Here is a 13,920-nt window from a genome sequence, read left to right on the forward strand (position 1 = left end):
CTCCCCTAGTAAGATGCCCGGCGCACACCAGCCACGCTCCCCTAGTAAGATGCCCGGCGCACACCAGCCACGCTCCCTTAGTAAGATGCCCGGCGCACACCAGCCACGCTCCCTTAGTAAGATGCCCGGCGCACACCAGCCACGCTCCCCTAGTAAGATGCCCGGCACACACCAGCCACACTCCCCTAGTAAGATGCCCGGTGCACACCAGCCACGCACCCGGCCGAGCATCCTCTCCCTTGGGCCAAACAGGATGGTAACAATGCCAAATGTGGCCAGTGAATAGAGCACCAGTCTCCGCAGCCCAGGTCCCTCTCTGCTGCTCTGTCTGGTGACTGTGCAATGTTGTGAATAGTTACGATGGAGACCCTGGTGCAGCTCACCTGCCTGTCTTCTCCCCAGCATGAATGTTGGGCTTTGCTGCTGGATGCCCAAGTGGCTGTGTGAGCGGCTGGGCAGCTCTGAGTGATCAGCCCCCAGCATCAGCGCCGTCCAGCCTCCGCGTGTGATGGGGCTTCGGGGCGGCAGCCCTTCTCTATTCTCCCTTAAAGATCATTTCTCAGGCTAGGTTTCCAGTGTGTCACAAGATGTAAATGGGTAGATGGCACATTTAGCTTCCCGAGAAGCCACGCTTCATTTTTGGCCCTTCCGAGTCCTCACAAAGGCTTCCTGGGTGCCCTGGCAGCCCAGCATGGGGGAGGAATGGCCTGGGCAGCTGCGAGTGTGGATTTCCCTGGATCCTCTAAACAGCACCTTCATGAACAAACTCGGTGTGAGAGACAGGCAGGAACCGGCATCCAGGCAGACCTGAGCCCCTCCCCGTCCGGGGGCAGCTCCCACGCGATTTCCAGGAGAGGAACGGTGGCCTCTGCGAGTGTGGAGGTGGGGGAGACAGGCGCACACAGACACAGCTTCACAGCCCGTCCTGACACGACCACATGCTCAGTTGACTCCTTTAACAACAGCTTCCAACACGCCCACCAAGAGGCCCTGTGGCCATGCCACCAAGGGCGGTGTCGCCCCCAGAGGACCCTCCGTCAGCCTCAGGTGCGGGGTATGAAAGGAGAAGCTGTCTTCTGTCTCAAAACGGGCATAACGTTATGTTGGCTTCTGATGTTTTGGTTCAAGCTGTTCTCCACATTTCTGTCACACACTAAACATTCAGAAATGGAAATCAATCATGTTTTATTCAGGGCTACTCTGTTCCTTAAATGAGCAAGGATGTAAGCCAGTGACAGGGCTGTCCTTCCAGAAGCTGCTGGCTGGGGACCAGGGTGCCTGCCGTCACCGTCCGTGTGTTCTCAGCTGTAGCTGGAGCGCTGCGGCCTGCTCTCGGGTTCTCCATGGCAGTGTTTTGAGCTGGACACCGAAAAGCATGAGGAAATTCGCATTTATCCACCTCACCTGCGGGAGAGCACACAGCTCCGCTCTGTGGTGCTAAGCCTGGGTCTTTGGAGGTGCGAATAGTCCTGGCATCGTGAACCCGTCCCTCATGCCCACTGGATGCTCTTGGCAGGCTGGCATGCAAGGGAGGGGCGCCCTCCGGTGTGTCTGCCCAAGTGGCTGTGGACGTGCACCCGCCGAGCCAGGAGGGGTGTGGAAAAGGGGAGGTGTCTCGGCACGTGGAGTGGAGTGGGTTTGGGCTGAGTGACAAGTGGATCTCAAAGGCGATCACACCACACTTTCAAGGACAGAAACGCCTGCTTGGCCCTCCATGTGAGTTTTAATGGTCACGTCTGTCTGGTGTCTGCACCTGCCCCTCCCTCTGTCCACCAAGGCCGGCGGCCATGAGGAGGCATCCTGCAGTCATAGGGTCAGAAGGACGGGTCAGGATGCAGGGAGCCGTTTCCCTCCTGCTGCTTCTGTGGGCAGCTTCTCCCCGGGGGGGAAGATGAGGCTTTCTAGTGCAAGAGAAATTCCAGTTGCATCTGTGTCCCAAACCGCAGGGTCCACTTCCCTTTCTGAGGAAAACTGAGCCTTTCACTTTTGTTGCTAAACAGTTTCTGCAAAAGAGCTGGTGGAGCCGATGCTGTGGTGGGCTGGGGAGGGCGCCGCGCTCATCGGCTCTTCTCTCCTTCCTCGCCCTGCAGGAGCAGTTTGAGTTCGCGCTGACAGCCGTGGCTGAGGAGGTCAACGCCATCCTGAAGGCCCTTCCCCAGTGAGCGGTGCGGCCTCGGGGGCCCCAGGGACGCCCCCACCCCACGGATGTTGTCAGGAATCCTGATCCGACTTTAATTGTGTGTCTTCTATTATAACTGCATAGTCGTAGGGCCCTTAGCTCTCCCGTAGTCAGTGCAGTTTAGCAGTTAAAATGTGTCCTTTTGTTTAAACAATAATAAAGAGATTTGTGGGAAAATCTGGTTATGGGTGGAGGGGAATCGGTGCATCGATTTTCACTTTCTTAAAAAAATACTTTTTCTTAAAGCACCCATCACATTCTCAGATGCAAGTAATGTTGCACTAACGATGCCGCAGCCAGCGCGTTGGAGGCGGCTTGCAGGAAGCGTGTGCTTGCCCGCTGCCGCTTTCAGGGGGTGGATCTGCCGTGCAGGAGCGGGGGAAGCTGGCCACACTCCGCCAACCACCCGGCACGCAAGTCACATTTGGTATTTGTCTTCAAGACCATTTCTCACTGGGAGAAGCCACTGGGACAGAACCGAACGTCCTGCGGCTTCGGGGCAAGGGAGACAGTCACAGCGCCTGCTTCCCCATCCGCATCAGCACTGCCCTGAGCACCATGGACAGCCCCCGGCAGCTACCCCTGTCACCCCAAGGAGAGATTCAGGGGCTCCCCCCGGGGCAGACACCCGCTTGAGGCTGGCAGTCCCCTGACCTCACCTTTGCAAAGTCACAGCTGCACGGAACACGGAGACGTGTTTTTAATGTTAAAATATTGATTTCTACGTCACAAAAACAGGTGCCCCGTGAACGCCCACCTGTGAGATAACAAGAACCAGGAAGAACAAGTCTGGGCATTTAGCACACGGTGAGGGTCCTGGGAGCACCAGCCCTGCCCGGCCCCTGCTGTCCCCTCCAGCACATCCCAGAGACGCCCGAGAGGGTTTCCTGGGAGAGGAGGAGATGCAGGGAGGCCTCACGTGCCGCTTGGAGCCGGGAAGGGAAGTGAGAGGTGCACCCAGCCGCCCCACCACCTCTTCCCGGATCATTTAGTGAGCCACGTGTTCTCACATCATGTAAACCTAAGCACACAGATGATTCGGATCTGACAAAATACCATTTGTGTATCAGATTCGCCGTCACCCCTACCCCAGAAATAGGACAATTCGCTTCATTGACCCAGAACGATCCATGGAAGACGGCGCAGAGGCAGCCGTGTGGGCTGATTTCCCGCGCAGGGCTGAGGGTAGAAAGCGCACCTCCGTCCGCCGCACCCCACGGCGTTCCTCCCATCTCGACAGATCAGACACGCCAGAGGCAGGAGCGGAGAGAAAGCGGCCTGCCGAGCAGACAGAGCGATGCCAAAATACCGCTTACGTCTCCACGTGGTATTGTAACGACACCTGCTTTCACATCGCTTCATTTCTCCCCAAAATTATTTCCTCTGTCTGGAATTTAAATAATTAATAGAAATGAATTTATCTGAATATAGGAATCATATACCTACTTGTAATTTCTAACCCCTTATGTTTCGAGAGAAATCCTCCAGTGTGAAATATATATATATATTTGATTGCGTCATATTAAACTTCTGATTTCACATTCAAGCGGTCTGTATTTGGGGAGGGGGAACAGCCGTTTCCCATCCATCGGTTTCCTGAGGCCCCGAACGTGTATTTAGACACCGAAACAAACCAAGGATTTTTCTAGAACTGCAGGTCATGTTGCTGCTTTATCCGCAGCATTAGATGTGTACCAAGGGCCAGGGCGTCACTGAGGTTTCATCCCTAAAACAGGACTAAGCAGCCTCAGTAAGGAGCTGCAGGCGGCATCCATCCCACACGTGCGCTCCGTGCCTCTCCATGCCCAGCACCCCCTGGATTCGGCACCTCCCCATTCCCAGCAGACGACGTATCACTACCGTGGCTAACAGCCCTGCCCCGCCCCACCGACCCCCCACCATGAGGCTCACACTCTCTCATCTAGGGCTCCAGTCCCATCTTAGGACTGTCCTTCTGTCCTTGGTGGGAAGGGAGACCTTTTCCCCCCAGCCACACATCACACCCCTCCACATGGCAGGGAGATGCAGCGGGAACACTCAAACTGTAACCAAAGAGACCAGGGCTCCAGGGTGTGGTGCCACCACCGACCTTCCCCGCTGCCCTCAGCTGTCTCCACTGGCAACAGTGAGAGATGAGGACGTCAGTGTCACCTTGTCCGAAATCAGGTCATTGCTAAGCAGCGCCCTCCAACTAGAGGGGCTTGGGTTGAAGAAACAAACACTGAATGACACCTGTTGAAACACAGAAGGAAGATTTGATTCAGGACCCGTGCGACGGGCACAGGGATGGTGCTGGGGCAGAGACTGGGCTCCTCTCAGTCATCTTGCATTGCTGTGAAGCAACGCCCGAGGCTGGGCAATTTATAAAGAAAAGAGGTTTCTGACTCACAGCTCTGCAGGCTGTGTGAGAAGCATGGTGCCCCCGTCTGCGTCTGGGGAGGCCCCCGGCTGCTTCCACTCATGGCCGCATGCCTGTGCAGAGCTCAGATGAAGAGAGGAAGCAGGAGATGGTATGGAGGGAGAGCCAGCCTCTTTTTAACAACTAGCTTTTGTGGAAACTGCCAGAGCATTACTGTGTTCATGAGGGATCCACCCCCATGACCCAAAAACCTCTCACTAGTCCCCAAATCCCACAATGGGCATCACATGTGACCATGAGGTTTGCAGGGTCCAATACCAAAACCCTAGCAGGGCTCAGTTCCAAACACCACGCGGACAGCGGACCGCGGGGCGCCACAGCCAAGGCGTGGGCTCGGGGTGAGTGGACGGAGAGTTACCAAGAGGAAGCACCAGGGTCAGGGGATTCTGGCCAAACCCGCCTGACAGGATTCCTGCTGAAGGCAGGCCAGGGTGACCGACATCTCCTGGGGGATGGTGGGGGATGAGGGACCCGATCAGGTGATCAGGTATCGAGGGTGAAAGAATATCAAGGTGACCAGGTGTCAAGAGTGGGGGTGGGCTCTTGCTAAACTGACTTTGCAGGATTCTTTGCTAACAATGTCATTTTACAAGGAAGTGCACAGGCGGGCCTAGGAGAAGGGTCCGGAGCCCGACTAAAGGTTGGTCAAGCAGAGCATCTTTACACCTCTTTTCAAAGGAAAGAAGAGCATGTCTTCTTTGCTTTGAAAAATACAAGTCTGCTTTCTCGTTTGGTTGTCTTTTGTTCAGTAAGGACCGGCAGAGTCACTGGCTGGGACTTCTGGTGGAGATCAACCGGATGGGCTGAGCCATCAGGCCTTTAGTGAGGTGAGTTTAGTTTCTAAAAAAATAAAGAGACTAATAGTTGGAACAAACCACGAACTCCAGTTCTGAGCCCAGAAGGCAGGCAGTCCAGAAGCTTTCTAGAAGCCAGGCTGCTGGGTCTCCGGCCGCCGTAGATGACAGCGCTCCCTGGTTTGCAGTTTGGAGACTGTGAAAGTTGTCCATATGAGCTGCTGAAGTTTCTATCAAGTCGTCCAGATACAGCTCGCAAGACTTCAGGAAAAAGACAACTCCAAATGTGAAGAAAAGAAGAAAATGGGAAATACCGGTTTGGAAAGTTGTAGCCAGGTGTTGGAGCGAACAAGGAATTCAGGAACCATTCCGGATTATTACAGGTAGGGGCAAAAGCTCAGAGAGGCCGGCATCTAACCCCGGGTGCACTATCGGTCACCTTCGTTTCTAACAAAGAAAGTGAAAGTGACTGATTCGTTTGCAAAATAAGTTTAGTGTCATAAACTTGATTATTTATATCACCACAGCCAGAATAGTGATGGACAGGCTTTTTAAAGTTTGCCTTGCTGGAGCTTTTGATAAGGAGTCTCGGGCTGGACTGATAGAAGACTCTTGAGGCTGGGAAGCCAAGCCAAGCCTTGCCGTCAGGCTGCACGTGTGACACCTGTAGATTTGGGTGAATTCTCTCAAGTTTCCAAAAATATCCTGATTCCTGGGCCTGCCAAGAAGTGACATCCCTTACCACCTGCAACGCTGGGAACGGGGCAGCTTTTCCAGTGGGAGCTTTATTGGCCCCGTGAAGTCAACCTCAGTTTCTTAAAGTTGTCTGGTCACATCTGAAAACACGACATACCAGTCAAGGCCTTGGTCTTATAACCAGCGTTTCCAGTTATGTCCCAGTACAAAGAGAACAGATTCTTGCTGAACTTATGCAAATAACGATATTGCCATAAAAATAAGAATAGCTGTCTGTGAATGGCAGAGACTTACAGCAATCGTGGTTAAAAATCTAATGAGAGTTCATTTTAACAATGATGTGATTGGCAAGGAAGTTTGGTTATTTGTATAGAACACAACATTTTGATATAACCAAAATTTTGACTGATAACACATTAGAGTTATAGAACTCTTATACAGTTTTTTGGAACACTCAGTAACATACCCATAAATATAACTCACAGAAGATTTATTTGGAAACGCTTCCTATATAATTTAACATACAAAATAAAAATAATTAGTTTAATATTTATCTATTACAAGGTGAGAGACATTTCTTTTGACCTTCCAGGGACCCTACTGGAAAATCCCAAAGTTAATTTGAGGTCAAAAAGACTTAAATTAGAATTTGATTTTGGGAAGTTTGTACAAAATGTCAAAAAGTTTAAAACACTTTATTAAATATGATATTGATGATTTAATCAAAGCAACAAAATATTTTAAAGGCAAATACAGAAGGTTACATAGTTGCAAACAAGAACTTAGTTCTTTGACCATTGAGATTTGCTTTTCTTAAGTAATCAAAGATCTAATAAAAGACAATACAAAACACAAAAAGTTATCTTGATAAAACACAAAATCTTTGTTTCCTAGGCCAATTACTTAACAGACAAGGAAAACCCTTCACATTCTCAGACCAATACTCCAAGAAAAATTTGTCATTTAACAGATAAGACCAAATTCTACTTTTGCATCAATGTACAATTAAAACTAATTTTTCATAAAACCTTATAAGTGAAGTCTTCCATTTTCAGTTAGTTTTGACCACACAAGATAAGATTTTTCACAACACTTTTACAGCCTCTTTTTCTCCTTTCACAACTGACATGCATCAAGCAAGTAAGTCATTCATTTTTACTGTGCATTCCGCCATATGGTTGGATTTATAATTTCATGGACTTAACATCTAGCAGAGACAAACCTATTCAGCAAAAACAAACAAAATTGTATGTCTGTATTATATTTCATGCTATTTTGAAGATACTTCTATTTTTATTGTTATGAATAATTGTAAAACTAGTTTATTTTTAAAGAATTACTCAAGTCACATGAGCTAAAGGGCAATTGTTTGTTCCTATTTTTTGAGACAATGCTTTATATAGTGCTTACTTTAAGCTAATTGAATAGAGTTCTTTTATATATGTTGACAGCATCACCCAGAGATTTTGAAAAATCACATACACGTAACATATACATAGATGATAGATAGATAGATAGATAGATAGATAGATACTTAAATGTACAGATGGATGCAAGCAGATCTTTTAGTTTTTCAAAATTTTAGTCCTGAGGCAGTAAAACAGAGTGATACAAACTCATTGGTTTATCTCCACTTTATATTCTTATACAGATTGTGTTTCTGATGAAAATGGAACACATTGACGTTACCTACTTAATAAGGGATACGGCTGTTTACCAACATTTGCGGAGAAGGCCTTTAAGGTTTTTCACTTTTCCAGCTCAAAGGAGTTTCTTTTTCCTCTTTTCTGCCTCAAGTGGAATTTTCAAGACATCTTGAGTCCCTTGAGCCCCCAGTAGGTCCCTGTAGACCCCAGTAGGAGCCTAAAATTCAACTGGATGAGGGACTGGAGGGGGAGGGAAAGGAAAGGGTCTAGCAGGAATGGACAGAGTTAGCAAAGCTCAGAGTCAGCTGGAGTGTGGGGCAGGGGGGACTCCAGGTGACAGAGCGAGTCCTGTGGGAGAAGCGGGAGCTGACAGCAAACAGAACAGAGAGATGAGGCCTCACACAGAGCCGGGAGGAAGGACTTCCAGTCCCCACAGTTACCTTTCTAAAGAAGCCTGAGACTCACCCAGCCTCAGAGAGATGCTCATACCTGAGGAATCTCAACCTGTCCTGACTACCTTCAGCAGATACTTGATTCAAGAGTCCGACTCACCAATAGACCCCACTCAGTCGGGAGTCAAGACAAAGCTTCAAAGGCGCACTCTTCAGGTCCTGGGTAAGTGCCCGAGGTCCCATGACGAATCTGATTCTGTCGGGTCACAACACCATGACTGTCAAAGAAAAAATTATTCAGCGAGACCTGTTAAAAGCACAGTAAGGAAGACTTTATTCAGGACAATAGGTGTAGGAGCCGTGACAACCAGGCCTTGGAGTTGGGGAGGGAGGCCGGCTCAGCACAGGAAGTTGGGGATTCATAACCAAAAAACAGGGTAGGGGTGAGTGAATGGAGCTTTACTAAGAGGAAATGTCAGGGTCAGAAGACTCCGACTAAACCCACCTAACAGGGTTCTTGCTGCAGGCAGGCCAGGGCGACTGACATCACCTGGGAGGTGGTGAAGGATGAGGGACCCAATCAGATACTGAGGGTGACCAGATATCAAGGATGGGTGGGGGAACGGTTCTTGCTAAACTGACTTAACATGGTTCTTCACTAAAATTGGATTTTACAAAGAAGGGCACAGATGGACCTAAGAGAAGGCTGAAGAGCTTAGCTAAATTTGGGCCAACAGAGTAATCGGCAAGGTAAATAAAAGGCATCCAGATAGGAAGAGAGGAAGTCAAACTGTTTGCAGATGACATGATCCTATGTCTAGAAAACCCCACAGTCTCTGCCGAAAAGCTTCTTGAGCTGATAAGCGACTTCAGCAAAGTTCTGAGATATAAAAATCGATGTACAAAAATCAGTAGCCAAGCCATGGGCCAAATCTGGAATGCAATCCCATTTACAATTGCCACAAGAAGAATAAAATATCTAGGAATACAGCTAACCAGAGAGTGAAAGATCTTTGCAGTGAGAATTACAAAACAGCGCTCAAAGAAATCAGAGGTGACACAAACCATGAAAAACATTCAACGCTTGTGGACAGAAGAATCAACGTCGTTAAAATGGCCACATTATTCCTCTCAAACTAGGAATGGCGGTCTTCACAGAAGGAGAAAAACTATTCTAAGTTCATATGGAATCGAAAAAGAGCCCAAATAGACAAGGCAATTCTAAGTAAGAGCAAAACTGGAGGAATTGCATTGCCAGACTTCAAACTATACTACAAGGCTACCGTAACCAAAGCAGCCTAGTACTGGTGCAAAAACAGACACATAGACCCCATAGAACAGAATAGAGAGCCCAGAAATAAGGCCACACACCAACAACCATCTGATTTTTGACAAAGGTGACAAAAACAAGCAACAGAAAATGGACTCCCTGGTCAGTAAATGGTGCTGGGGTAGCTGACTGGCCATATGCAGAAGATTGAAACTTGACCCCTTATTTACACCACGTTCAAAAATCAAGGTGGATTAAAGACCTAAATGTAAGACCTAAAACTATAAAAACCCTGGAAGATAACCCAGGAAATACCATTTTGAACACAGAAACTGGCAAAGATTTAATGACAAAAATGCTAAAAGCCATGGTGACAAAAGCAAAAATTGACAAATGGGACCTGATTAAACTAAAGAGCTTCTGCACAGCAAGAGAACCCGTCAGCAGAGTAAACAGACAACCTGCAGAAGGGGAGAAAATATTTACAAAATATACATCTGACAAACGTCTATCCAGACTCTACAAGGCTCTTAAACAAACATACAAGCAAAAAGGAAACAACGTCATTAAAAAGTGGGCAAAGGACATGAACAGACACGCATACATGTGGTCAACGGGCATACGAAAAAATGCTCAGTATCACTAATCAGAGAAATGCAAATCAAAACCACAATGAGACGTCATCTCACAATGGCTATCGAGCTGTGGAGAAAAGGGGACACGTACCCATTGCTGGTATGAGTATAAATTAGTTCAACCATCGTAGAAAGCGGTATGGAGATTCCTCAAAGAATCAATCGCACTACTGGTAAATACCCAAAAGAACATACATTGTTCAACCATAAAGACACATGTGGGGCCAGGCTCGGTGGCTCACGCCTGTAAGCCCAGGACTTTGGGAGGCTGAGGTGGGCAGATCACGAGGTCAGGAGATCAAGACCATCCTGGCTAACACCGGGAAACCCCGCCTCTACTAAAAATACAAAAAATGAGCCGGGCAGGGTGGCACGCACCTGTGGTCCCAGCTACTTCGGAGGCTGAGGCAGGAGAATCGCTTGGACCTGGGAGGCAGAGGTTGTGCTGAGCCGATCGCTCCACTGCACTCTGGCCTGGACAGAGCGAGACTTCATCTCAAAAAACAAACAAAAAAAAAAACAACAAAAAGAAATTAACTGAATGGGCCTTGTGGTGTAGGCCCCTGCATTTTTCTTGTCTGTGAAGAAAAAAAGAAACTAAAAAAAAAAAAAGACACATGCACGCATATGTTTATTACGGAAGTATTCACAATAGCAGAGACACAGAATCAACCTAAATGCCCACTGATGGTAGATTGAATAAAGAAAATGTGTACATATACACCATGGAATACTATGCAGCCATGAAAAAGAATGAAATCATGTCCTTTGCAGGAACATGGATAGAACTGGAGGCCATTATCTTTAGCAAACGAATACGGGGATTCATAACCAAACAAAAATAGCAAATACCACATGTTCTCACTTACAGGTGAGAGCTGAATAATGAGAACACATGGACAGAAAGAGGGGAGCATCAGACACTGGGGCCTACTTGAGGGTGGAGGGTGGGAGGAGAGGCCCAGAAAAAAAACGGTTGGGTACTATACTTAGTACGCGGGTGACAAAATCATCTGTATACCAATCCCCCGAGTCACAAGCTTACCTGTATAACAAACCTGCACATACACCTCTGGCCCTAAAATAAAAGTTAACATATTCTTAAAAATAAATGAAGTCTGGCCAGGCGAAGAGCGTTTGTCAGCGTCCACCAGCATGCCGGTCTTCCTCTCTTAAGGAGCCGCTTCTTGGCTCAGTGGATTGACTCCCAGCTTCGTTCCTGTTGGTCCAGTGTCCCAGGCTCTCCTTCCCCGAGTCTGCACCTCGTTGGAACCTGCCTATGCCTCCGGGAACCTTCCGCTTTCCATGTGTTGCTGAGACCCAGCCACAGAACATCTTATGTGAGCACGTGTCCCAGTATGGAAGCGTCTCAAGATGAATGCAATTCAGAATTCAGGGCCGAGGGCAATAGGGCAGGCTGAAATCCCATGTAAGTATTCCACTCCAGAAGTGCTGGACCGAGTGTACTAAAATAACTTTTAAAATACATAGCCAAGCCATAAAGAAAAAGAACTCCTCAAGGGCTTATTCCAAAGAGGGATCCGGAGGTCAGTGTGGGAACGGCGGGGAGGGCTGAGCCCCACGAGAGCAGGTGGCCGGTTCTAAACACCTCCACCACGCGTTTGCACAAATGGCTTCAGGGAGGGTTTAACAACCAGCTCCCCTAAACGGCAGACCCACAGAGGTCATGCAACGTACACGCAGAACATACACGGCACACGGCTTACAACTAACAGCACACATGGTGCTCTATTGTCAATTTCACGTAGCCACGGGTTCTCACAGAATGGTCACTTCGATTTTCATGGAATTCTTGTATCCGTAGCCAACCTGTGGCTGCAGTTGGGGAATGAGTCTCATTCCAGCTCATTTACCTCAACAGGCGAGAAGAGGAAACAGAGTACGCCAACTTACTCCACAACACGCACTAACAGCTGAGCAACTTTGGACAGAATACGTCAGAACTGTTCTATGCTGCTCGTGAACAGCCTGAGTAACTTTGTCAAATGGGATGGCAGTTGCCAAATCCTGAGGGAAGGCGGTCTCTGTTTCCTCACGCCGCTCACAGTGGAAGGGCAACGACGCCACACGCTTAAGTTTGATCAGCGTTAGGAATGTCTTCTTCGTCACTTGGTAAAGTCTAGACGATCAGCACAGCAAAGGCGACGCCCGATCTGCGGTGGCTGCTGATTTCTGAGATGCAAATGCGGCCGCCGTGATGATTTCGGCGTGATGGGACAGGCAGCAGGCGGCCGCCGTCTGCATTTCCACCGCACAGGCTCCAGAGGTGGACACAACCAGAGGGCATACAACCACCTGGGACAAATATAGACAAAAACTCCTTATTTATTATCTATGTTTTAATATAATTTGCCGGTTAATATAATTTGATTTGTAATAATGGCATGTTTAACAAGCTGCCTGCAAGATCCCCATAAACAACCATCTACCCTGCAAGTCGCCTGGGCCGGCGGCCGCACACTCTGCTTCAGGACCCCCCGACAAAGAGCAGAGTTTGGAGGACAATCCCATCCCGCCGTACAGGAAAAAATCCCTGAAGCACACGAGGGTGTGGCACTGACTTACCCTCCCCACGGAGCCCAGGGAAGCCACGGCAAAACATCGAGGTGGAAAGTGATCCAAGCCCCGTGAAACCCTTGAGTGCCCAAGATAAGTAAAGGCAAAACCGCTCAGCGCCCTTCTGCGACCCCCAGAAAAGACGCCCCATGAAGATGAGCGCCTAGTAATCAGTCACAAAGCCCACGGGGTCGGGCTCCCCCAGGGAGAGTCACCCAATGTGAAAAAGGCGACAAAATTGGCTTTAACATTTTAAATGGTATATAAGAAGAATAACAGCATTTACAAAGAGAACAACTAGACCTGAAACAGAACCAAACAGAACTTCTAGAAATGAAACCGAAAAGGAACAATCATTTTAAAATTAAGGGACGCGTGTTCACATGACACAAGCTGACCGTAAACCCTCGATGTCTGCGTTACACGGAAGATTGGCTAGGGCTGGAAACTCCATGGAATGGAGGACAGGGCTGAGAAAGCCACTCACATGGTGCAAACATGCAAGGGAGGCTGGGGAAATACCGAGGGCAGGAGTGGGCGGCAGAGGAGGAGGGTAAGGACCTTGAAGAGTCCCTCTCACGGCACCGGCGGGCTCCGGGGGCCTCCTGTGCCCCTCCAAGGTGGGTCCCAGCTGGGGACGGCTCTTCCTTCAGCATCGGTCCCCAGCTCCAGCCCCAGTTCCGAGTGGGCAGGGAGACATTACCCAGACGAGGCTTCCTTCCTGGCCGGTGCATGTGGCCTGGGACGTGCACCCCGCCCCGGGTGGAGAGGGCGTTGAGACAGCATCCAGATCCCAGCCGCAAGGCCGGCTTTCTCCGCCCACACCACTCAGCACTTGGTTTGCCAGCATGGCCGTGAGTGGGGGACGCAGACGCAGAGAGGCCTCGAGGGGCTTCAGGATGTGAAAACGCAGGCACGCGGGAGGCTGAGGGGAGCAATGAGCGAATCCAGGAGGGGTGAGGGGGACCTTGCACCCCACTCTACAGTGTGCAGGCCCTGAGCTGCAGACCTCGGCCAGGCAGGCAGCTGGGCTGCGTGCTGAGTTCACAGTGGGGCACTTGCAAGGTGCCGAGGGTCCCCTCCCTCCCAGCCGCTGGGGCCCGGGGCTTGTGTAGGGGCTCCCAGCCATTCACGGCTTCCACGCAGTGGGCTACACATCACGCGAGTCAGTGACAATTTTTACAAAGTTTTGCTTAAGACGGATTTTTTTAATGTGTTGAGATGTGATCTTATGAAAAGAAAACGAAATCTGTGTACTGTAATTCTACACCTAAGAAATGCACCAGGCCAGACACAGGGGCTCACGCTGTGG

General features: G+C 49.3%; 1 protein-coding gene across 2 annotated transcripts in view; it reads left to right on the forward strand.

Annotated features, from left to right (window-relative positions):
- PTPRN2 (protein tyrosine phosphatase receptor type N2) overlaps window positions 1-3,725 on the forward strand; it is a 1,009,572-nt gene extending 1,005,847 nt beyond the window's left edge. The window contains exon 23 of one of the 2 annotated variants that reach the window (XM_017519415.2): window positions 2,091-3,725. In XM_017519415.2, coding sequence (XP_017374904.1) covers window positions 2,091-2,162 — 72 coding nt within the window. In that variant the 3' untranslated portion in view covers window positions 2,163-3,725. The remainder of the gene's footprint in view (window positions 1-2,090) is intronic. The other variant, XM_037735320.1, reaches the window with a different exon arrangement.
- The last annotated feature ends 10,195 nt before the right edge of the window (window positions 3,726-13,920 follow it).

This window comes from Cebus imitator, unplaced genomic scaffold (genome assembly GCF_001604975.1).
Source record: "Cebus imitator isolate Cc_AM_T3 unplaced genomic scaffold, Cebus_imitator-1.0 Scaffold20, whole genome shotgun sequence".
NCBI lineage: Eukaryota > Metazoa > Chordata > Mammalia > Primates > Cebidae > Cebus > Cebus imitator.